At 42.9% G+C, this 25,630-nt stretch overlaps 2 protein-coding genes across 3 annotated transcripts; both read right to left on the bottom strand.

Moving 5' to 3' along the window:
* Window positions 1–1,801: 1,801 nt before the first annotated feature.
* On the bottom strand, window positions 1,802–16,098 carry S100Z (S100 calcium binding protein Z). Of its 2 annotated transcripts, none has more exons than XM_080973316.1 (4): window positions 15,964–16,098; window positions 7,782–7,923; window positions 3,634–3,797; window positions 1,802–3,342 (listed from the first exon to the last, which is right to left on the bottom strand). In XM_080973316.1, exons 2-3 carry the CDS (start codon window positions 7,920–7,922, stop codon window positions 3,639–3,641), a joined length of 300 nt encoding a protein of 99 aa, XP_080829442.1. In that variant the 5' UTR covers window position 7,923; window positions 15,964–16,098; the 3' UTR covers window positions 1,802–3,342; window positions 3,634–3,638. The 2 variants fall into 2 exon arrangements, with proteins under 2 accessions (XP_080829442.1, XP_080829443.1); XM_080973317.1 differs by lacking the exon at window positions 15,964–16,098 and adding an exon at window positions 8,255–8,320.
* A 1,271-nt stretch (window positions 16,099–17,369) lies between these two features.
* On the bottom strand, window positions 17,370–25,296 carry F2RL1 (F2R like trypsin receptor 1). The gene is made up of 2 exons (XM_080972991.1): window positions 25,137–25,296; window positions 17,370–20,164 (listed from the first exon to the last, which is right to left on the bottom strand). Exons 1-2 carry the CDS (start codon window positions 25,207–25,209, stop codon window positions 19,065–19,067), a joined length of 1,173 nt encoding a protein of 390 aa, XP_080829117.1. The 5' UTR covers window positions 25,210–25,296; the 3' UTR covers window positions 17,370–19,064.
* Window positions 25,297–25,630: the final 334 nt, after the last annotated feature.

Consider the following 25,630-nt stretch of genomic DNA (forward strand, 5'->3'; position numbering starts at 1 on the left):
TGCACTTTTTGTACACCACCCTAGATTTGTTCATGAAGTACAGCTGATAAATACTTAAAACAAAGAGTAAATAAATAAAATGAATCCTAAGCAGATGGTGCCTTCAGTACAAACCTACCACCGTCCTTATTTTCACATGTGTAACAACCTGAATAACTCACAGCACAGTGACGGTTTAAGAATGCTGAATGTATGGTGTGTTCCTTTGAATGGAACCAGATTCTTCCTCGTAACTTCTGCAGGTGCTTCATGACTTTAATGTCAAAATGCATCTCATTCCTTCATTTGCCATTCTTTTAATGATACTTGCTATACTAATATACTATCAATTATCAAACAGAGGGAAGGCAAACACAACCCAGCTGTATCCCCCTCAATGACATTTCCAATTTCTTCTTCTCCATTTACCGCAATATTTTGGTGCCTAGAGTTTCAAAACACTCACTTGTTCTCGTTTTTAACTCTGGGGTTCAATTATGCATTTCCCAGTTCACCTTGATAGTCTCTGCTCTTGAGCCATTTGACACAGGCTACTAATGCATGAGGATGAGGAGGTGTTGCCTTGACATGGGTTTACTTGGAGAGTCAATGCCTCAAAGAACTGCAGAATTCTGAAGCAAGCAGCAGCTCATTGATGTCATCAGGCACCTTATCCTGATTTCTGATTGGATAAAGCACTTGATGATGATGATGATAAAGCTTATTGAAACAGAACTGCCAAATACCAAAATACATTAATCCAGTAATTTTCCCCAGTGCTGCTTCAATGGTCATTTAGACATAAAAGGAAATGTCAATGTCTATAAGCTTAAAGGCAATACAGTTTGTTTTCTAAGCAACTTAGGGACATCTAATGCAACCGGGATCTTGTAGACTCTTAAGAAGGGATTGTTTGACACTGCTGTATTTTTCCTGATCTCACATGTACAGAGGAGGATATTAAACCATAAATAGCTCTTACTTTTCTATTGATTTTTTAAGGTAGACTCTCTGATATAGACTCCGTTCTTAATTTAAGTGTTTAATGGTAGAGCTGAGGATGTTTGGATAAGCCCATGTAGTGAGCACATTTTCCATTGTTCAAAGGGGGAGACTAGTCTAATTCATGATCATGGAGCAATTTAATTAAAGACAGCAGATAAATCTCCAGTATCTGACTTTGCTTTCCTCACTCCGTCTCTGCAATTGATCACACTAATAGAAAATACAGCATTGTTTTGTCTAGAACAAAGAATTATGGGCTATATCCTTCCTGTTGAAGAAAGTGGATACACTCCCCATTCTCCCCCTGCTCCCAGCCCCCTCAACACATGCAGCCCTTCTGCTGTCAACCATGTAGCTCCTTCCTAAATACCCAGACAGCTGCAAAACAGCTTTTAAGGTCTGTTGTTCCATTTCCTTGCTTCAAAATGAGACATGGAAAAGGACTATTGCTTACCTATTGGCATGAGAAAGTCTATTCCTGTTCTCTAGTGACTTTAAGAGTTTTAAATAAAAAGCATATTTCAAGCCCCAAATGTCTTTGATCAACTAAATCTGTGATGAAAATCTGCAACAACCATCCCCAGAAATTAGCACCTACAGTAACACCACTGCCCTCCTTCTTAACAAATCAATTTAGAGGGAAAAGGTTACCCCACAATGACAGATGCATCACTCAGGACTCGGCAAAATATGTCATACCTTCTTAACTGGTTAAGAGACAGAAGCATAATTTTCACATAAAGTGTCTCGTGTACCTTTCATACACAAATCCCAACATCAGAGTCTCTGTCTAGTACTTTATTGTGGTTTATTTAAATGACATTAAAAGTAAAGAAAAACATATACAAAATGTTAATGGGAGAAAAAACAAGCCATTCAGCAGAACCACCTTCATCCTTATAACAATAGAACCCTAAACCCAATAATTCTAAAACTGGACCCACAAATGGTTTGTGAAAATAATTTGGATGGGTTTTTCAACCAGATCGAAGAAGATACTCAGAAGAATGCAAGATTGAGAGAGGAGATTTTTGAGTCAGGAAGATGGGGTGCCGAGTCTGGGGGACAGAGTGTTCTTTTGGTGAGTTCTTAGAGCAGAAAAAGCTGAATGACGCTTGTTAAGTTACTGGCAGGGTACTAGGGATGTGATGGGGCCATGATCCATTAAAGGTGAGGCTATCTCAGGCTCTTGGCTCAATCTGGCCAGATTAAACATTTAGGAAGCGTGCGTGGCCCTGGCTTTCCTCTCTCCCCAGGCTGTTGTTTTTAGCTAAATATTCTTCTCACCAGGAAAGAACTGGTCAACACCTGTACTCTTCCTATGGCCTTGCACTTAAACTAGTAGCTTATAGAGCAATGGAAAAGATGTCATTTACTCATACACTTGAAACTCTGCATTATGGGTGGTGTCAAGTGACCTCTGAAAAACCTTGCTATAAATGCCTATACCATGCATGTGTGGCTGTGGCCTGTAGCCATACAGTTAGTTCCAGCATATCTACCTCTCACCATCTGCTGAGAAATCCAGAGAAAGGTGGCAATGGTGTGGTTAACCTTAAGGTAAAAATCACTGTTACATCAGGCTCTGCACACTACACAGCTATGCAGCTATTATATGGCTCTGTTCCAGCACTACTCAAAAGGACTCAATAGAATTGAACTGGTTCAAGGGTTGACCTACAACACAGCACCTAATATGCCATGTGATGACAGATCTAAAGGTCCAATACATACAGCAGCCATATTTATTATTATTTAATATTATTTATTATTTATTAAATGTGTATACCGAACTATAGATCTCAGGGTGGTTTACAACATAAAAATGCAAGATAAAGAAACACAAAAATACATAATAAAAACAAGAGCAAGAACTAAACAAACCAATAGACCCATCCCCCAAACACATTTAAAAGGGTAAAAGGATGTTCATCAGCCAAAGGGCTGGTTAAAGAGGAACCTTTTCACCTGGCACCTGAAAGTGTATAATGAAGGCACCAGCAGAACCTCGTTGGGGAGAGCATTCCACAAATGGGGAGCCACTGTAGAAAAGGCCCATTCCCCTGTTGCCACCCTCCATGGAGGAGGTACATGAAGAAGGGCCTCAGATGATGATCTCAGGGTCTGGGTGGGTTCATACGAAGAGACTTGCTGAAAGTAAATGGCTGGGTTTTGGAACACATCTTGCCTATGGATGAACTGCTCATTGTGCACTGATATAAAAACAGAAGTGGGAGTGTTGACAGGAAACCTTGTATTGCTGGAAGAGAAGGGAAAGCCAAACACAAAACAAAAAGTGAAATATTGGTTCCGTTGAAGTTGCTGTCTCCCATCCTGTCTCCCAAAGGCGACTGCAACCTGTCAATGCAAACAGAGATGTAGCAGGTATTTAGCAATGACATCATCCTTAGGAAAAGGAAATTATCCACATTAAGGTGCATACATTCAGCTTCTTTTGTATTTTCTTCCTTCCTCTCATTTTTCATATTGGCAAGTTACATTTGGATGGACATTCTACACAAGGAAGTGAGAGGAAAGCTGAAATGTCTCCATGATAACTTCATTTGTTATCCATAATATCCAGGTTCAATGAGCTCAACCATTAGACAAGAAAAGTGCTACAGTAATAATTAAACATGCTTCACCTACCATTTCTATTCTCCCCTTTTCCTCATTTGCTCTTCAAAGAAATCATTGCATGCAACAGTCAAGGCAGCAACCAGAACCACAAATTCGTTAAAATCCACTTCATTGTCTTTATTGCTATCAAGATCTTGCATAATCTTATCAACCAACTGGGGATCCTTTTGACACTATAAAGGCAAAAACAGATAGATAGATAGATAGATAGATAGATAGATAGATAGATAGATATGTACATTTCAATATTGGTTAGAGAATCTTCTGAGATGTGTGTTAAATTACATTAGAGATTTCTTTTTATTTCCTTGAGGGCATGTGCATACACTGTCCTTAACCCTCAGGGAATTTCTTATTTGTACTGTGATATTTACCAGTGTCTGCAGCAGGTATATGAGGTGCCTCAACTTTGAACAACATAATATTTATTTCTAATAGTGTAGATGGTTTACTTTATTAATAAGCTAAATGTCAATGTTTTCCCACTAGGGCCATCATCCAATGTATTGTCTTAGTAGATCAGGTATCTGAATTTTAGACAACAAACTGGTTATATCTGCATATAAATAAAGCTATACCCCAAAAGAAGAAAGGATCTTGTTTTTAGGGACCGCACACATATGTTGCAAGCAAAGAGCACAGAGAGGTGTTCTCTCATGTAGGAGGGAGAAGAGGGAATTGATCTTTGAAGATGGTAATCCTATACAGTATATGTATACTCAGAACTAAATCCCATAGAGTTCAATGAAGCTTACTCCCAAGGCAAGTGGGTATAGAATTGCAACCCGAGTTTTGTTAGTCAGCTCCCCAAACTCAAAATATTGTAGTAATTTCCAGTATCTGTATCCCAATTAATCTAAACCTAGAATTTACCCTAATTACCACCAGCTGTATAGATAACCGCTCTGCGACCCTATGTATCTTGCATTCTAGATTTATATGAACTTCTGTGTACTAGTGAAATTATTTCAAGGGCATTTTCACATGTGAGGTTTTCAGCTTCTTGCATGCTAATGATAATGGTTGTTTGTGTAGAAGACGAATTTGCAATGTGAATTAGCATTGTGGCTCCTACAGTTTTTAAAAATCATCATTACAAACCCAACAGAGGCAAAAGCTGCTTTAATCCTAATGTGTGAAATATGCTCTACAAACCAGGACTAAATTAGGAGCACTGGAAGCTAAACATGTGGACTCAAGCTAAACCAGATATAATCCACGATTTCTGCTTAATCTTCAAAAGTCTGAAGCACATCTAGTTGGTGCTTGCTGATTACTCTGGGGATTGGGTTGCTACAAACAGAGATATTTTATTAAGATGGAATGCAGGACAGAGAGAATCCAATCCGAGAAAATTGATGACAGGTTCCTTTTTTTATTTCTTTTCCTTTTTGCAGAGCTGCCAAATTTTAAGACTATGAGATTTCTTAGGATTAAAAGACTACAGGATGCCACTTATATATCAGATCTTTCTTTTTTTAACACAAGAACTTCAGCGGCGTTATAAATTAGGAACAAAATAGAGGAACACAAATCACATCAAGACTGATAATGTGTCCTGTAGCGAGAGCTCTTCTCAGCCACCTCTCTGCTCAGGATAGATAGGAAGCTATATTTAGAGTCCACAGGAGTTTCCAATCAACCTATGAATAAAACTGCATGTGGCTTCAGGCCCGAAGAAGCACTTAAAAAGCAAGAAAATTTCCAGACATAGACCAAAGTTCATCAGCATACACTTTGATCTACATATTCTATCTTTCTGTCCATCTGCCCACCTTACTAGCATGGTCAACAGCAATACCACCAGAAAGGTGGAGGAGAAGATAGCAAATTACGATTGAGATTTCTTTAAACCAAGGGTGAGTAACCACCAGGCCTCTCCATCTAATTCTTGGGGCTCTCCCCAGCAGCACAGCTCACCTGTCCTGATCTGCTCTCTCCTTTAGTTCTTTTGCCAAGTTGGAATCTCATCCTTTAACTGTGATATGTAGCCTACTTTACAAAGTTAAGAGTCACATCCATTGATCTGCCTGCTTCACGCCTCTGCCCACAATGGTATGCAGCTCCCAAAAGGTTGCACACCCCTGCTGTAAACTTTCGCCTAAGCATTATCACTTATTAGTCATTTGACTCGTGGAAATAGTTCAAATAGGCTTACAGACACAATAAAAATACCCTAAATGCCTCTTCTTTCTAATAATTTGCCTAAGGGAATATTATTTGCTCTGGGGAGGCATCAGTACCTTTGAGACATTGGCAGCCATTACACCAGGCATAGGCAAACTCGGCCCTCCAGATGTTTTGGGACTACAACTCCCATCATCCCTAGCTAACAGAATGATGGGAGTTGTAGTCCCAAAACATCTGGAGGGCCGAGTTTGCCTACGCCTGCATTACACTAATCCTTACCCTCATATCAGACCTATTTGCATGCTTCTCAACCATTGCATTACATACTAAGGAATGGGGCAAATAATGTTATGCTTGACATGGCCGCAGCTGAATAGGTCTGAAGGGAAGAGGGAAAGGACTCGAAGAGGCAGGGGTGAGGTTGCCTTGAGGCAGTTGGGGATAGCACCCTGTGGCTATGATTCAGCTGCACAGATGGTGCAGAGAGAGCCTATGAGGCTGACAGAGTGAGTAAGACTGTGTATACAAAAGCACATTTTGCCCTCAAAACCCCAGACACTAATCTGCCTTCACGGAGATACAGTTCCAATCACCATTCAATTACAGTTCCCAGGATTCTTTGGGGGAGGGTAATGCATGTGAAATGTGCTTTAAATATATGGTGTATATGCGGTCTAAGAAGGAACCAAGAGAAAGGAATGCAAGTAAAAAAAAACCCTCACCCACCAGTTTTCCCATACCTATTTGTACATTGTACATGGTATGAGTCACGTGCAGCTAACTGACCACATTAAAACCATTCCCAAAGAGAACCTATGGTCACCATCGAAGAAAATAGAATCTCTGTCTCATAACCCCAACCCAACTTCCTTCTGTCCCAGCTTTAGCCTAGTGAATAAGGTATAGCCACCCCTTGCTGTTTGCATTATTTTGATACCAGAGGTTTACTGCCTCTGAGCAATGTAATACAATTAATACACTGGCCAAGATGGCTGAACTGGAATGCTTGGATTTAAAGAAGAGTACAGCTATTGTGGGCATAACAGAAATCCTGGTAAAAGAGGAGAAAGCCAGTGGGATGAGGTTATCTTTGGATACAAACTCTATAGGAACGGCAGGATGCAGCAGAGGAATTGTTCTGTACGTCAAAGAGGACATTTAAGTTTTCTGCTCTAATTTGTATGTTGCACTGGATTCTTTTCTATATTGCATTTTTGTGGATTTGTTGTAAGCTGCTTTGAGAGCCGCAGCTGAAGACCAGCCAGTAAAGAATAAAAGGAAAATAAATAAATAAAACAAATCAGATGATTCACTTCTGCAGCACTTTCGTGAGCCTTCCATATTCTTAGACTAGATAGGTAGTTTGTTCTAAATAACATGGCACTTGAAATATTCTTAAACTCTTAAGCAAAAACATAGCAGCTGAGAATTAGTTTTGCTTTTATTGCTAAGAACAGTTGAGTGTGTGCACTTGTGTCATTAATTCAATACTGAAGCTGTGTTCTGTGGAACACAGTTTTTCTACTTTGAAAAGGAACATCGCCTCTTCCCCAGTGAATGAATAAAATCAGCTCCCCATTCATTTAGATATTACATTTGCTATGGGGATCACAATGACTACTGTGCATCTCCTACCTTTCCCATCCCATTACTTGTCTTCATGTACCAAGTTTGTCCACCACTGATCCATGTCAGTGGGGGCAGGGAAGCTCACAATGCACAAACTGAGTTCTACCATATTGGTTGTAATGCCTAGATATTCAGCTATTTGGATAAAGGTTTCTAATAATAACATAATCAAGGGTCCTAAGTACTTGGTCACCAAAGCACATTTCCTTGGATGTGGCAAAATATAGCAACTATTTTTGCACACAGTACAGCTGCTGTTGCAGAAAATACTTAATTGCATGTCTGGGTGAACAAACGGCATATGAAATACTCGTCAAGGATCCTCCAGTAGCTATTCACCCTCCCCATGTCCAGCAAGCAGTCGGTGAAAAAAAGATTTAACCATGACTCTGTCTTACCGAAAGGAAGTCAGTAAGTTCGCTGGTGAGGAGCTCCTTGAGTTCTCCTTTATTGAGTTTATATTTGTCCCCTTCTTTTCCTGAGTAATGGTGAAAGACCTTGATTAAGGTGTCCATCGCACCTTCCAGCAGTGTTGGCATACTACAAAGGGAGATAAAGGGAAGGCTTATAGCAACCTTGCATGAACCATCTAAAACGTAAGCATTTCTGTATATGCACAGAGATAAACACAGTTGCCCAGAAAGTCAATATAGGATTCAGAGCTTCTGTGATACTAAATATTTATAATCTGACCAGCTGCACAAACTTGTTTACGACGCTAATTTAGGAGAGCACTTTTACAAATGAATCCAGGAAGAAATGTATTGAGCTCATTGGATGTGCAGTCATCTCTAAGTGGCCACACGTTTTCCTGAAAGGGCAAAGAAGCAAAATACATCTAACAAGGCAAAATTTAAGCATTTCTTCCTACCTGTTCTGAAATGGTCCAAATAAAGTATTGTTTCCAGCAGGTACAGACTGTAGTCAACTCTATTCTGAGGGTTCCACCCTAGCTTACCAAATTCCCCTGGGGTTTCTAGAGGGAAATCACCAATGATAAAATGTCTCCCCCTTCCTGGGTTTCACTTTATTTGTGACTGCTTGTTATGCGTCAACAGGTGTAGGTATCTTTCCCCAGGTGGCTTTCTTGAGGCTGGCTGGCTTCCCTGAGCATTCAATAAGGAGCTAGAAGTATAAAAGTGGCAACTTCATTAAAACATCGAGGATGGAAATCCAATTAGTTGCTAGGAAGCCAACCACTGGGAATACCACAAATACAGAACAAGAAGATGCAGTGCTTTGCCTTATGATTTATTTCATTTATATCCCATCCTTCCCCTAAGGAGCTAAGGGAAGTATACATTTCCTATCCCCTATTCCCCCATTTCATCCTTACAATGACCCTGTGAGGTAATGAAGGCTGAGAAATAGGGATTGGTCCAAGATCATTCAGTGAGCTTTATGACTGAGGGGGGTTTGAACCTGTCTCCTCCCAGTGCTACTTCAACATACTAATCATTACACTAACCTTCCCCTGGTACCTTTGGGGTGTTTTGGACTACAGTTCCCATCAGTCCCAGTGAGCCAGCACAGCCAATCCAAACTGAGGATGAAGGGAGTTGTAGACCAAACATTTGGAGGGCACCAGGTGAAGGAAGGCTGCATCTGATTTCGTAAGATATTGACCTAAGTTCAGTCCAATGTGAGACTGGATTGTCACGCTTCAGAAGTTAAAACCGAACCTTCAGCATATAATTTCCAAACTCAAAAGAGTACTGGAGACGCAAAGGCGTTCAAAGCACAGGTGGTGCCACTAAAAGATAGCCCTCTTCATGAAAGAATGGCAGGAAAATTCACTTAGAAAACACTGTAGCTATATGCTGTTTGCAACTTACTGATTCACTAGAAGTAGGAGCAGAAGGGTCCATCAGTTTTGATTTCCCAATTTCTCATTTTTTTTCCAATCTAAAATTTGGCTCTTCACATTTCTACAGCAATTTGATTTTTTTTCTAATCCTCACAAAATAACTTTGGCATTTGAGTACGAATTTCTAACAAACACATTTTTTTGTATGTACACATTTTTGCAAGTAATTTTTCTTAACATAATGTCTTTTTATATGTCATCTTCAAGAAAATATTCATATTTATGCACACTTTTACCTAATATGTGCATTTTTGTAAACTTTATTTAGTTGGGGAACTGCATCACAAAATTTCAAAAGATGGCTCAGTTCTCATTTTGCTTTGAAAAATGCAGATTCGATAGATACAACTTTTACATGTGATCTGAATCGAATTTCTTCTCAGTCCCTACTAAGAAGTAAATACAGCAAATTGTATTTCTACTAATTGGCACTTAGGGCTATGATTCAGAAAACATGAAGTCGTCCTCTCTAAGGAGGTGATGAGGTTGCTCTGGAAGGTGTAAGATCTTTCCTACTTGTGCCACATTTTTGGGCGGGTCTAGGGTTGCTTCACATGAAGTGAGATGTTTGCATTGAGGGGATGCGTGGAGGTGCAAAAAAGAGCATAGGTCCCAAGGAAATACAGTGGTACCTCGAGTTACAAACGCCTCAGGTTACAAACTCCGCTAACCTGGAAGAGTTACCTCGAGTTGAGAACTTTGCCCCAGGATAAGAACGGAAATCGTGTGCCGGCGGCGCAGCGGCAGCAAGAGGCCCCATTAGCGAAAGCACACCTCTAGTTAAGAACAGTTTCAGGTAAAGAACGGACCTCCGGAACAAATTAAGTTTGTAACTAGAGGTACCACTGTAATGGGGAATGTCACTCCTCAGCAATGGCCCTGTTACCCAAGGGTGCTTGTTGTTGGGGTTCTGCCCCCTGCCACAGATTTTTGGCTCTGAGCTTTTCCCCAGTAAGCCTGGTTTCATTTCTTGGGAGTCGGTGGAACTAGCAGGTTTGTGTTAGGGACAGCCAGACCACAGAGACACTCAATAACTTTGAGACATCTTGACATGCCTTGTGAATGGTGCAATCTGACTAGGAAGCAGGAGGACCTTACCTGAATCACTGAAGTTCATCTCTTAATTCAGGGAACAAACAGAGCCAATGCACACTTCTATTACAGGGTTCAGATATAAATGTTGGTGAAATTTTTGTGTGCATTATAAGTCAAATTTTTATTTGGAGTGTGGCTCCCCCTTGTGTGCTGAAATGGAGTTGTATGCTGTTTACTTTAGATTTACCGTAACTGGCACAGTTAAGTGTTTTCTGTGCTATCTTGCTAGAGAAGCAAACACATAGAAGTGGAATCTACCTACTTAAAAAACCCTTAAACAGCTAGCTAAGTCCTCTAAGGACAGCAAAATAAAAAAATACCATGGGAAATAATAGTTAAGCTTTGTGCACCTCTGATCCCTGCAATTTATTGGGACAGCTAGAAGAATAACCTTGATCACCAGCTGCCTCTAGAAATAAAAAACTCCCAAAGAACCTCGTGTTTGTGGTACTCAGTGGGGCCACATGCACACACCTCTCAACTCAATATCCAGTTTGGAGGAGTGGGTAAGAGCTACCTTGGTTACCTGTGGCCATCCCTGGCAGCAGATACTTACCTAGGTGTTTGCCAGGTTGGTCCTTGCAAGAGCACAGGTGCAGCGGGTGCAAAAATTGTGCCTCTCCACTCTGGCTTGGAGTGGCTAGAAGCCTGCCCCTTCACCCCCCAGGCCGTTCCTCCACTGCTCTAGGCGATTGGGTGAAGTGCACTGGCTCTTCTCAGTGCCTCAGCAGAACTCCTTGCCAAGGGTACAAGGGACCCTAGGTACTTATACCTCTGCCTGGCAGATCCTCACAGGTGGGATGGATAGATAGATAGATACCAGTAGGTAGGTAGGTAGGTAGGTAGGTAGGTAGGTAGACAGACAGACAGACAGACAGACAGATAGATAGATAGATAGATAGATAGATAGATAGAGTGTCCCTGTCCTTTGAAGCCTTGATGTCACTCTCCACTCATGTGGAGCTGCCTCACTCTAATGGTAGGGCCTGCCCCAGTTGCAAATGAGGAGAAGCAGCAACAGGAAGCCAGGTATGGATCAGCAACAAAATAAGTTCCTATGAAACATGCTATTATAGGTTTTGGCCTTGCTTTCTGTCCAGTTATATTTTAGCACTTTTAAAGGAGATTTTGATTCAAGTTCTAGTTTGACCATGGGTAGTCAAACTGTGCCTCAAGCAGTGGAAACTTTTGACATTTGAAAGTGAGGGTTCATGGACCTAGTTAAGGGACACAAGCAAAATGTGGTTTGTTTTGAATTTGTTTTAGGCCTGTGGCCCTCCAGAGGCCATGGTACTCCAACTCCCATCAGGCTCAGCCAGCCTGGCCAATAGTAAAGGATGTTGGGAGTTGCAGACCAATGACATCTGGTTGGTTGCAGGTTCCCTATCTCTGTTTTATGCTTATACCAGCCCAAAATGTGATTCATTCATTCATTCAAAAACATTGATAAGCTGCTGTTAGGTTTCCAAGGGGTTGCTCGTGCGCAAGCAGGCAAATCTCTCCCTGGCTGGCTGCTAATGTAAACTTTATCTGTCCGGAGAGCCACTCACCCGTGGCTGACTCAATCGCTGGCAGAATCTGTGAGTGGGGCGTTTCTTAAACTTCCTCCAGCACAGAAGCTCCTTGACGCCCAGTCTCCGCCTTCCCTCTCTGCACAAAAGCCTTCTGCGCAGAGAGGGTATGGGCAGCGGAGGACCCCTTCCTTCCCCGCTTGTCCCAGGCAAGGAGTCATGGGACTGCCTCGCCACTTCCGACTCCTGCACCCCCTCTCCACTGGAGCTGCGTTTATTCTCTTCCCCAGAAGATGAGCTGCTTCTCCCGATCCCTGGAGGCTCTCTATAATCCCTCTGGCTTTTGCTCTCTCCCTCCGGCGCTGATGACAGTTCCCTGACAGCTGCTTAATAGTTTAAAAATCTCCAAGCTGTGTACAATATAAAACAAACAGTATTAGTCAAACAAAAATACCACGTAAAACCAGAGAGCCGGATGTGAGAGCAGGATGTTAGATGGGCCATTGGTTTGGTCCAGCAGGTCCTTGCTTTGTTCTTATCTGTTATGGTGCCCTCCAGATGTCCTTGAACACCCCCTCCAGCCAACCCCAGCTATCATGGCCAATGGTCAGTGGTGATCAGAGTTGTGGTCTACTCTGCCTAGGCCAGAAGTCAGTGAAAAGCAAGAGCTGGTCAGAACCCAGCAAGCAGAATTCCTTTGAAAGCAAAGGAGGAGGAGGAGATAAGCAGGAGTTCTACAACCTTGGTGGCAGAAAGTGAGGAGGAATTAAAGAAGTTTTTCATGAGGGTGAAAGAGGAGAATGCAAAATATGGTCTGAAGCTCAACATCAAAAAAACTAAGATCATGGCCACTGGTCCCATCACCTCCTGGCAAATAGAAGGGGAAGAAGTGGAGGCAGTGAGAGATTTTACTTTCTTGGGCTCTATGATCACTGCAGATGGTGACAGCAGTCATGAAATTAAAAGACGCCTGCTTCTTGGGAGAAAAGCAATGACAAACCTAGACGGCATCTTAAAAAGCAGAGACATCACCTTGCCGACAAAGGCCCGTATAGTTAAAGCTATGGTTTTCCCAGTAGTGATGTATGGAAGTGAGAGCTGGACCATCAAGAAGGCTGATCGCCAAAGAATTGATGCTTTTGAATTATGGTGCTGGAGGAAACTCTTGAGAGTCCCATGGACTGCAAGAAGATCAAACCTCTCCATTCTTAAGGAAATCAGCCCTGAGTGCTCACTGGAAGGACAGATTGTGAAGCTGAGGCTCCAATACCTTGGCCATCTCATGAGAAGAGACGACTCTTTGGAAAAGACCCGGATGTTGGGAAAGATGGAGGGCACAAGGAGAAGGGGATGACAGAGGACGAGATGGTTGGACAGTGTTCTCGAAGCTACCAACATGAGTTTGACCAAACTGCGGGAGGCAGTAGAAGACAGGAGTGCCTGGCGTGCTCTGGTCCATTGGGTCACGAAGAGTCTAAACGACTAAACAACAAAAAGCAGTGGCATAGCATGGGGAGGGCCATGGCCCTGGGTGTATGATTTTGAGGGGGCGCGAGCCAGGTGCCTCACACAGGGATCCCCATCCTGCCTGCCACTGGGGGTCTCTGGGCCCTGGAGCCCAGCCTGGCCTTGCTGCTGCACACCTGGCCCCCTCGCTGAATGGCTGCCCAGACAGCATTGGGGTGATGCATCCACCAAGGGCTGCACCTGTCAGCCACCCGACCAGGCTCCCCGCTTCGTGGGCAGGCAGGCAGGTGGCAAACTGTGGCCCCGTGAACCATCCATGCTCTGTGCCTGTGGCAGGGAGGGTTGGGCTGGCGCAGTGGGTTTGGTTCAGCCTTCAAGCTAATCCTCTGGTCCTGCCTGGTGCATGAGCCTTGGGCGCCAGCAAAGGGCACAACGCAGCTGTGAACAAGTCACAGCTCACATCTCAACAAAGAGGGATGGGGGAAAGGGATCCCAAGGACACAAACTCATCTCTCAGGTGTAGTGAGAATCATCATACAGTGGTACCTCGGGTTAAGAACTTAATTCGTTCTGGAGGTCTGTTCTTAACCTGAAACTGTTCTTAACCAGCACCACTTTAGCTAACGGGGTACTCCCGCTGCCGCCGGAGCACGATTTCTGTTCTCATCCTGAAGCAAAGTTCTTAACCGGAGGTAATGTTTCTGGGTTAGTGGAGTCTGTAACCTGAAGCATCTGTAACCTGAAGCATCTGTAACCTGAAGCATCTGTAACCCGAGGTACCACTGTATACTGAGAACTAAGAAGCAATATTTAAATCTAAGAAAGATATTAGCCTAAATCTTTAAATTAGCTAAGGATCGGAAGACCTTTTATAAAGGACCTTTAATATGAGCTATAACCAGAAGAGGGAGCTCTTATGACATATAGAATACACTATATCTATTCTAATGTATGAGGACTTACCTGTACCATCTCAAAATTCGGCTAGTAATTTGTTCCTGCATTTTGAAGATGTGAACCACATATTATTTCTTCTGTCTAGGTGATACATGTGTTTCCCTGGAGTTAAAACCTGCTTTTGGCATAGCTGATAGTAGCCTGAATTTTTTTTCTAAAAGAACCACATTTCACTGTCCCTTGTGATGTGCATTTGGCATATCATGGTTTTGGGATTATGGAGTACTCACACCTCCCTGCTTCATTTCCTTTTTGCTCCTCCTGCTGCTCATTTCTAGTCCTCCTGAGTCCTCTCCCCAGGGCTGGCCCACCCATGAGGCAAGGTGAAGCAAATGCCTTGGGCGTTTCTAGATATAAATCATAATTATTTTTATTATTTGTACCCCACCCATCTGACTGGGTTGCCCCAGCCACTCTGGGCATCTTACAACATATATAAAAACATAATAAAGCATTAAAGGTAAAGGGACCCCTGACCATTAGGTCCAGTCGTGACCGACTCTGGGGTTGCGGCGCTCATCTCGCTTTATTGGCCGAGGGAGCCGGCGTACAGCTTCCGGGTCATCTGGCCAGCATGACTAAGCCGCTTCTGACATACCAGAGCAGCGCATGGAAACACCATTTACCTTCCCTCTAGAGCGGTACCTATTTATCTACTTGCACTTTGACGTGCTTTCAAACTGCTAGGTTGGCAGGAGCAGGGACCAAGCAACAGGAGCTCACCCCGCCGCAGGGATTCGAACTGCCGACCTTCTGATCGGCAAGTCCTAGGCTCTGTGGTTTGACCCACAGCGCCACCCGCGTTTCTTAATAAAGCATTACACATCTTTATTTCCCCCTTGTTCCTGATGTAGATATTCATTCAGCCCTTCTTCCCTAGCAGTTTTTTTGTTTTGTTTTGTTTTTTGGCCATTTTGTTGTTCACCTCAGATGCTAAAATGCCTTGGGCCAGCCCTGTCTGCCCCATATCTTTCAGTTATTTTCTTCAGTATATTGTATTTTAATTTTTTTTTTAAGAAGGAATAATGTTTTTATCTTGTCTACCTGAGCTCCACCATAACCAGCAACCTTTCCAGTGATGTTCAGCTGGACAAGCATATTGGCAAGGCAGGAATGCCAATGGCTGGTCTCTCCACAAGGGTATGGGAGAATGTGATGCTAATGTCCAACACCAAGATGAAGGTCTACCAGGCTTGTGTGTTGAGCATGCTGCTTTATGGAAGTTTGTTTGGGCAACTGACAGCCACCGGGAGTGACACCTTAATGCCTTCTGTATGTGCTGCATCAGGAAAATTTTGGTCATCCGGTTGTATTTTTCTAATGGTTGCTAGTCATCCTGGGCAGAGTCCAAGAAATGTATTATCACCATCATAATTATCATAATCAAGTTTATTATTCACACAAAGCATGGCCCTGTAGATTTGGTATATTAACCCTAAGGGCATGAAACCTGGAACAAGAAACAGTAATAATCTTGTTCTGCAACATTCTTGGCTTGATTAGGTATGAATACAGTACCTGCTTGCTTTGTGTATTTCAGATTCCTCCCTTTGCTTCCGCTGGGAAGGCAACTCCCTGAGCGCTTTGTTATTCCTTACATAACACGATTAGGACACACAAGAGCACTTCCTTGATCCAAAAACATGAGATGGAATGAAAATGATATACAGTATCAGGTATTACCTGAACTCCCAGGATCATGAACTTTGCAGTGGCTCACTTCCAAGTGCCAGAGTCCAATTTATTTCTCCATACAGTAGACCAGAGCACTCATTCAGACTGGCATGATACCAGAAACTCCAATTAGCCCTTTCTTATATATATGTAGTTTGTTAAAGGTACTGAGAGTTGCCAGGCAACTCTTATTCCCCTCCTACAGCTGTAGTTGCCAGAGTGGTTTATCACTCCCTACCTCTTCACAGGGAACTCAGGGAACTCTAGCTCTGTGAAAGGAGCAGGAATCTCCCAAAAACTCTCAGAACTGTTAACAAACTACAGCTCCCAGAATTATTTTCTTTTTCGTGGAGGGGCGGGTCATGACTGTTCAAAGTGGTATCAATAGTGCTTTAAATGCATGATTTAAATGTGGCCTACAGAGGGAGATGGTGGGCTCTCCTTCACTGGAGTCATTTCAGGAGAGGTTGAACCATTATCTATAAGGGAAGCTGCAGTTGCATCTGGCATTGCAGGTCCTGCACTGAGCAAAGGCTTCAACTGGTGTACCCCCAAAGTCACTTCTGACTTTATATTTCAGCCCACTAAATTGGCATGTCCATAGGTCAGCGGTTGAGCATACATTATAACACAGGAGAACTCAGGTTCATTTTTTAAAAAAAACATCATGGAGGACAAGTGGCTGCAAATCATGGTAGCTATATGCTCTGAGGGCCAACTGCTGATAGCAGCAACCAGAATAGAAAAGGGCTATTGTCTTCATGCCCCACTTGCGGACTTTCTGGAGATGTGTGGGTAGGCTGCTAGGGGAAAGAAAATGCTGGGCCAGATGGTCCTTTATTTCGATGATGCACCAGAGCTATTAATTTTTCCATTCAAGGTGTGATGACACACTTTATGTAACTCTTTTTTATAGTGTTTTCTGAACTGCTTAGGTACATTTTGACCCTTCACTGAATTAGAAGCACGACTCATTCTTGTACCCCAGCTATTAAGAAAGTTAGAACAACTGGAGGAACCAACTCCTTCCAGTATTTCTTCATGAATCACTGTCATTCAGAGCATGATTCTCTTCTAGTACAGCCCAGTAGTGGCTGGTTGTACCAAAATGAAGCCAGCAGTCACCTGTGAGGGTGGGTCTTTCTCCAGTGACCTTATGATGATTCAGTTACTTCTGAGTCAGAAACATGGCAACACTGACCAGTCTCCCCAGCAGCTGACTCAGAGGAGACAAAATAAGAACACTAGCTGGTGAAACAGGAAGCTTCCTAAGTAAAATGGTCTATAAGAGCCTTTCATTTCTCATGGCATGCTTTGGGAGTTAAAGGAAAAGTTAGGGATTGTAATTATTAGCAGAACCAAGCAAAACACAGCACTAACCAAATTCTTGTTCCATGGCTCAGAAACACAGTGGCCCACTTTGCATAACACTTTATTTGTTACACTTTCTGGTTTTTTTTTAAAAATGTATACAGCCCTTCATCCGTAGATCTCAGGGAGGTTCACAACATAAAATTGTAAGATAAAAAACACAAAATACATAGTAAGAACAAAAACAAACCAATAACCCCCCTCCCACAAACTCATTTAAAAGGGTATTGATGTTAATCAGCCAAAGGCCTGGTTGAAGGAATGTTTTCGCCTGGCACCTAAAGCTGTATAATGAAGCTGCCAGTCGAACTTCCCTGGGGAGAGCATTCCACAAATGGGGAGCCACTGCAGAAAAGGCCCTGTTTTGTGTTGTCACCTTTTGGACCTCTCATGGAGGAGACACATGAAGAAGGGCCTCATTGAACCAAACTATGGCTTAGCAGGACTGTGCAAACATATTAGTTCATGCAAAGCTCACTCTTGCTTTGTTCCTGACAAATTCTTTTAGCTCAGGTTTGGCTTAGTGTGTGTCATGCATACTAGTCACTGAAGTCCTCCTTAACCATGATCTGTACCCGAGAAAAAACCTTGGCTACAGATCATGGTTAGAAAAAAAGAACTTAAGCACAATTCCTGTTTTTTATAACAGGCAGAGCTTAGCTGCTGCATTATGCAGAGCTAAAAGAACCAGGGAGGAACAAAGTGGCTGCAATCACCATTGCAGAAGGCAGACCGTTTGGCTTAGCATGATGTGCAAATGTGGCCAATAAGTCTGCAAATTTATTTTTCAAACTGGATCCCATAGTCCCTCATATAATCCACATTTAAGAACTTGCTGAACGGAAAGGTCATTGGTCAGTTTGTTACCTGTGAGCAGAGCATACAAATATCACAAGGCACCCTACCTTGGCTCAGTTCATGGGCAGAGCAAGTTGCAGGGGTGCCACTTGGGAAGAGTCCAGAGAGGTCTGGAGGACCACATTTGGGCTCCATGGTATGAGGTTTCCCACCCCTGCTTTAATGCTTTTTGAGACAATATTAATACCTTAAACGTAATAGACAAAAATCGGAGTTTATTAAAAGCACCACTTTATAAAAGGTTTAAAATATTGGAAACAAAATTACTGCAAAGTACATTTCTGAAAAAAGCACATAATTGCATGTTACACTGAGACTACATTATTGGTCTCATTGCATATTCACAGCATATTCAAAATATAAAGAGTTGTCTATAAATTATATATATAAAAAAACCTTAGATATATATCTATATCTATCTCAGTGCAAACAATACTCACTTGGACATCAGTAATACAATAGGGCCTTGAGATTGGCAACAGATAGGTTTGGCAAACATAACTGAATCATCTGTCTACAAACTGCTACATGTGTGTTGTAAGACTTATCTCATGAAGGACTGTGACCCTCAAAACGCAAACCTTTTAATTATTACTGAAGATTAGTGATTACATAAGACCATAACAATAAGCCTTGGAACTAGCAGTGGCTATCAGCATTTACGCTGAAGGTTCCCTTTAAAACCAACTAACTTGTCTACAGAAGCAGAAGCCTGATGATTTGTTTAGCGCAAGTATCAGGCCAGCTGCTTTTGGTTTTTCCATCCCACAGGAAAGATGGAAGGATACAGCAGTTTGGAAGTTCTTATGAAGTTCTGTAAGGCAAACACTGTTCAGTTTTTCATTGCCAACAGGAGACCAAACTTCCATCCAAATATAAATTTAGTAGGTTGACTTCGTAGTCTGTGAACCGGAGGAATAAGAGGGGGACTTCCTTGGGTATCTGTTTGACGAGAGAGAGACTTGCATCCTCCTTGTAGTGCGCACGCTTCGACAGAGGAGTGCGTTTTTAAGGTTGTCCCTAAAGTCCTTTGAAATGAAGTAATAGACAAATGGATCGATGCAGCTGTTTAGGGAAGAAAGGCACAACGCTACAATGTACAAGGCATATACATTACTGGTGTTGTGGGTTGTGATCTGGGCGTAGTGTAACACGAGCAGAACATTACTGGGCAAAAAACAGATCAAGTACATGGAAAGCACAGTAATGATGAACTTGATGGCTCTTTTCCGTTTCTTCCCAATGTTCTCATCTGTAATGGAAGCGTTCAGAGTCTTTATCATGAGGACGTAGGAAACAGTGGTGAGAACAGCAGGGAATAAGAAAACTCCAATTGCTAGAGAAAGGAAGTAGTTGTACATGTCTTTAGCCAACACTGCATGAGGCAGGACATCATGACAAGTGGTGATGTTGAGGTTAGAAACATAAACAGTTTGGTCAACGAGATACAATGGAATGGTGCCAAGGAGGATGAGTACCCATATTGCAGCTGAAATCCCCACAGAAATTTCCGACTTCTTTCTTGAGTGCAATATGGGGTTCACAATCACCCAATACCTTTGTACACTGAGGCATGTCATAAAAAGGATAGAGCAGTACATGTTTCCATAGAAGAACCCAACGAGTACTTTGCACAAGCCTTCGCCATAGATCCAGTTATTGCCATTAATATGGTATGCAATCTTCAGAGGGAACCAGATAACGAAGAGGAGATCCGCCATTGCCAGGTTAGCCATATAGACCACTGCTGGGTGCCGCTTTTTCGTTCTCAAGAAGAAGACCCACAGAGCCATAGCATTGCTTGGCAAGCCAATGATGAACACTAGAATGTAGACCGTGGGAAGGAAGACTGTAGTCAATTTGCCAGTGAGGATTTTGGCTGCAAAAGCATCCACAGTGTATGCATCTTTAGAGGTGTCACTTGCATTGACCTTATGACCAATAAAGCTTCTTCCTTTTGTCTGGTTGGTTGGATTTCTCTCTAAAAAGGAGATAAAAGCAAGAGTGCTAGCTGCTCATTGGTGAAAAATCAAACATGATAATCATGAAGCCTACATAGGGAACACTCCTAAATACTTAATTGGATACTATAATTCAATTTGGTTTGGGGGAGTTCTACCTTTGAACTGACAGGGCTATCTGGCAAGCTTGACTCCATCAAGACGACCCACAATTTTAGAATCTTTTGAAGAGAGTGTGAAGGCCATGATTAATCTTTCCTATGCCTGTCCATTGTTCCTGGAAAAACCCTCAGTGGCTGTTCTTACCTTATTTATCCATCATGCTTAATCCTTCCTTATGCCTGACCATTGTTCCTGCTAAAGCCTATGGAGGTCATTTTACTTTATTATCTACCATGTTTTTATCCAACCCTTCCTTCAAGGAGGTGGACTGCTTCCCCCTCTTCATTTTATTCTCACAAACATCCTGTGATGCAAATAAGATTGTTTCTGAAGAAATGTCTTAACCTTGAGCTTCATGGCTGAGTTGGGATTTGAACCCAGGTCTCTCCAGTACTAGCCTGGCACTCTAACCACTATACTTCATTGGTTCTCAGCCATTTTTGCCACCAATTAGGCTTATTATTTTGTGCCTTAAGAGTTTGTCAAGCAATCCAGTGAGTATTTGTATTGCATTTGTATTGTAAGTGTATTACACAAAGAATAAATGGTATTGGGGAAAGTAGGAAGTTATGGATTAATAACCTATGCATTGCTATGAAAGAGTTTTGAAAACAAGGACTGAACCCTCTCTTGGGCTCAAGGGAGAGAAACACATTGTCTTCATTCATTCTCATCTGTATCTATCATCTATCTATCTATCTATCTATCTATCTATCTATCATCTCCCAAATACTTAACAGTACCTTTCTTCTGGGACATGGGTGGCGCTGTGGGTTAAACCATAGAGCCTAGGGCTTGCCGATCAGAAGGTCAGCAGTTTGAATCCCCGTGACAGGGTGAGCTCCCGTTGCTCGGTCCCTGCTCCTGCCAGCCTAGCAGTTCGAAAGCACAAAGTGCAAGTAGATAAATAGGTACCGCTCTGGTGGGAAGGTAAACAACATTTCCGTGCGCTGCTCTGGTTTGCCATAAGTGGCTTAGTCATGCTGGCCACATGACCTGGAAGCTGTACACCAGCTCCCTCGGCCAATAAAGTGAGATGAGCGCTGCAACCCCAGAGTCGTCTGCAACTGGACCTAATGGTCAGGAGTCCCTTTACCTTTCTTCTACATCAGTGATATAAAGTAAGCACAGGACTGGGAACAATATGTTTCATTCATAGCACATAGTTCTGCCTAACTAATGCAATAGTAGGTGGAGCATTAAGCCAAAGTGCTCTTCAACGCCTGCTCCCCACTACCTAACATGGTCAGCACACTTGGTTGCAAGAGGGTTTGGCCCTGACTAATAGCAAAGTTGCTACACAGCTGCAACTCATGCCATTATGTAGTTAGATATTAACACTGGATGCTAACTGGAGCCACTGACTAAAAGGCTCACTCATTCATTAGCGCTATGAGAAGGAGAAAACTGGAAAAGATTGTGCTTTGTATAGCACACACTCAAATGTACCTGAAAAACCAGTATTGAAACTTTTTTGTTTTCACTTTGTTAGCAAGCGTTTTTAGTGTACACAAATAATGAGCAGGAGGTATGGGAAATAAGAGATAGCAAGAAACATGCCTCCTACTCCTACCTCCAGTGTTCTCTTGGATAAGATAGCAACCTCATTTGTGCCCTGGAGGTGGTGGCTAGCTTAGGGGGTGCGGGAGAGGCCATGCAACCCAGAGCTCCATCACCCAACATCTTGTCATCGTTCCACACCTTACAGCATCTGCAGACTATGGCAGCCAACTCTGTCTACCCAATGGTAGGGCCAGCCATATAGAATTTTACAAAATGCTTTCTCTTCTCTCTCTCTCTCTCTTTTTTACAACATATTGTGAAATCCTCAGGAGCAAGGTTGGCGTCTGCAGTTAGGTCTTGCAAGACAACTACACCCATTGATTTCTCACAGAGTCAAATCTAGTCCCTTAGCCCTAGGAATGTTGCTCCACCATTCCTCCTGCAGTAGGAAGATGTAAAGCACAATCTCCAGTGTCAAATTTGAAAAGGGCGCCAAGGCACATTGCAGGAGCTGCAGTGGATAGTTTAGATATAGTGACATTATGTGTGAACAGGCAGTGTGCAAGTGATAGCTACCCTTTCAGTACAGATCAGTATGAGAAGGCAAAACACACTCCCAAGGAACAAGGCAGACCTGGCTAGGAAAACCACCCACTCTCTTGGTACGTTCCTGAGTCAGACCACTAGTCCATCTAGCTCAATACTGTCTTACACTGACTGGCAGCAGCTCTCCAGTGTTTACTAGCCCTACGTGGAAATGCTGGGGTTTGAACCTGGGACCTTCTGTATGATTATCACTCCAGGAAGTACAGCTTATCTCCAACCACAACAAAGTACCATATTTTTTGCTCTATAAGACTCACTTTTTTGCTCCTAAAAAGTAAGGGGAAATGTGTGTGCGTCTTATGGAGCGAATGCAGGCTGTGCAGCTATCCCAGAAGCCAGAACAGAAGGAGGGATTGCTGCTTTCACTGCGCAGCGATCCCTCTTGCTGTTCTGGCTTCTGAGATTCAGAATATTTTTTTTTCTTGTTTTCCTCCTCCAAAAACTAGGTGCGTCTTGTGGTCTGGTGCGTCTTATAGAGCGAAAAATACGGTGTATGTACTTGTCTCTGACATACTTCTGCTTTCCCCCCACTCTCCAACTTCAGAATACAGGTTCTTTGAATGACAGGAACTGCCTTTTTGGTTTTACGCCAGAAAGCTTCATGTGCATCAATGGCGTGGTATAAATGAGTAATTGTGTGTGTAGCTAGTTTGCCAGACTTTTTAGTCCACTTCATTGGCTTCTGCTGAAAGAGATGTTAGGGGTGGGTGCCGTACTCCTGCAAATATATTACAAAATCTTTTGTAGATATTGAACCATTTTTAAAAACGAGAGTGGTTTTTCTAGAAAATTACTCAAGCTGATATAACATAGCAACAAAACCAGAGTCTAAATGCACAGATGCCATAGAAAAGAAGTATTGGATTGTTCTTAATTAACTGTGCTCCCCAGGTAGAAGTTGCAGGAACCATAAAAGGCATTTAGATTCAAAGAGAAGCTTAACAGATGCGGAAACAACCATTAATACCATCACAAAATTAAAAGCTGCAGAGAAGCCACTGCAAAGCAGAAAACTTACATTATCTCTTCTTAAATAAATAAATAAATACTCCTTGACATCGAGCAGTTTAGACACAAAGTGAATACCGGTACTTTGTTTATCCAATCTTAGTATCTTGGACTGCCCAGTCAATTCTTACAAAAAGTAGTAAGCAAAAGAGGATGTCCATTTAGTGATCTAAGAAGAGCCTTCAATGAACTGATATAAGGCCATTTTACAATTGTACAAGTTGCATTTATGCAAAATGAAGTCCTGAGAATGTTTGCACTGCAAGGTATACCCAGGAGGCATGAAAAGAGCCCCAAGTTACCAACACTTTCCTAACCTTTTAAGATTATGCATTCTATTCATTTACTACAAGCTAATACCAAAGCCTAATAAAATTATATTCAATCTCACAGCCTAAAGAATGGGTAGGCAAACTAAGGCCTGGGGGCCAGATCCGGCCCAATGGCCTTCTAAAACCGGCCTGTGGACAGTCCAGGAATCAGCATGTTTTTACATGAGTAGAATGTGTCCTTTTATTTAAAATGCATCTCTGGGTTGTTTGTGGGGCATAGGAATTTGTTCTTCTTCTTAATATCCAAATATAGTCTTGCCCCCCACAAGGTCTGAGGGACAGTGGACCAGCCCCCTGCTGAAAAAGTTTGCTAACCCCTGGCCTAAAGTGTTATCCATTGCTCCCAAAAATCCCATCTTAATGCATGATAGAACTGTTTTGCTACAGTCAGGAAGATTATACTTTGATTTTTTCAGGAGATCAGATCCTTAGCACTAATGTCTGAGAGCTTAATTAAAGATTCATTAAGTTTTCTTTTTCAGACTAGGTTTTTTAATGTGGTAAAAAAAATCAGTCTGTGTCAAGCTATTTTACATACATATTTTAAATATAAACCATGGTTCAAAGGAAAGCATTGTCAAGATATCAGGTTTATGTAAGAACCTTCTGTCTTAGAGACAATTTTTTATTGTTGTTATTTACAAGATTTACTGGATGCCTTACTGAAGAGATCGAAGTGAAGTATAACACCTAGTACCCATTCACAAGAACACAGATAATTCTTGTAGACTTCAAAGTAAATCAGATATTAACACAATGTTCTAAGTCGTCCCCCCAGCCCCGCGCCAAAAAAAGAAATGTTTTAGGCACTGAAATTAGTCACTTGGCAGCTTTGAAGTGAAAGCCAAAAGGTGCAAGGAGGAAGTGTAAGTCAGTGGTGTTCGCACTTTCTAAAGGCAAATAAATCAGTGTGGAGAAGACTCCATAAAGTTGAGCAGTCTGAAAGTCACTGCTGAAGAGCTTTACTCCAGGTAAACACGACTTATGGCGACCCAGAAGTTAAAAAAGAGGGGTGGGGAAGCATTCAGTATATGCTTGGGACAGCTTATACGATTTGCAGCCATGCACTCAAAGCAGGACATTAAGTTAAGCCTTGTTTACCTTACACGGAGAAATAATAATGGAAAGTGGGGGGGGGGGTGTTTAACATCCCCAAAGGTGCAAGTCTCTCTGCACATTTGTTTGGGAGCCCCACTGCACTTAGTTCCACTTTGCCTAAACAAGGATCCGATCCTGCTGCTCGGACTAAGAAGAGGCAAACCAAGTCTACCTGAACCAAAGGCCAGCGAAATCTCCAGGAGGAGCAAGGGTGGAGGGCAGGCAGAGAAAAGGACCCCGCCACCTTCTTCCCCTCGGGAGCACAGGGCTCCGCGTGCCTTACCTGTGGCAGAAGCGAGCATCAGAGCTCCAAGCAGCACCACGAAGCCCAGCCATGCCCGGCCGAGGCGCCCCATTTCCGCGGCACGCGCCTCGCTGCAAAGGCGCTACCACCAACTTCCTCCTCGAGCGTCGACGGCGACTGGGCAGTTTCACTGATACCTAAAAAGGGAGAGGTGGAGGGCTCGGGAGGGGGCGGCGCCTCAGCAGCACCTCCGTGACGTCACCGCTCCAGTCCTGCCCTCCCCCTCCCCCCGCGCCTGGCTGTAGGTAGGCGCTCTTGGCTGCCCTCGGGAGAGGGGCGAGGTGAGCTCAGGGCTCTGGAACGTGGCGCGGAGGCGGAGGCGCTTTGCGCGCCGCCATCGAGCTCGCGGAGCGCCTACGAGCAGAGCCGGACACGTTCCCAGGTAGTGCCGGATTTACGTATAAGCTAAAGAAGCTGTAGCTTAGGACCCCCAAAAAATTTAAAGGGAAAAAAACCACTGGATGTACATTTCC

This window comes from Podarcis pityusensis (genome assembly GCF_964106645.2).
Source record: "Podarcis pityusensis genome assembly, chromosome: 11".
Lineage (NCBI taxonomy): Eukaryota > Metazoa > Chordata > Lepidosauria > Squamata > Lacertidae > Podarcis > Podarcis pityusensis.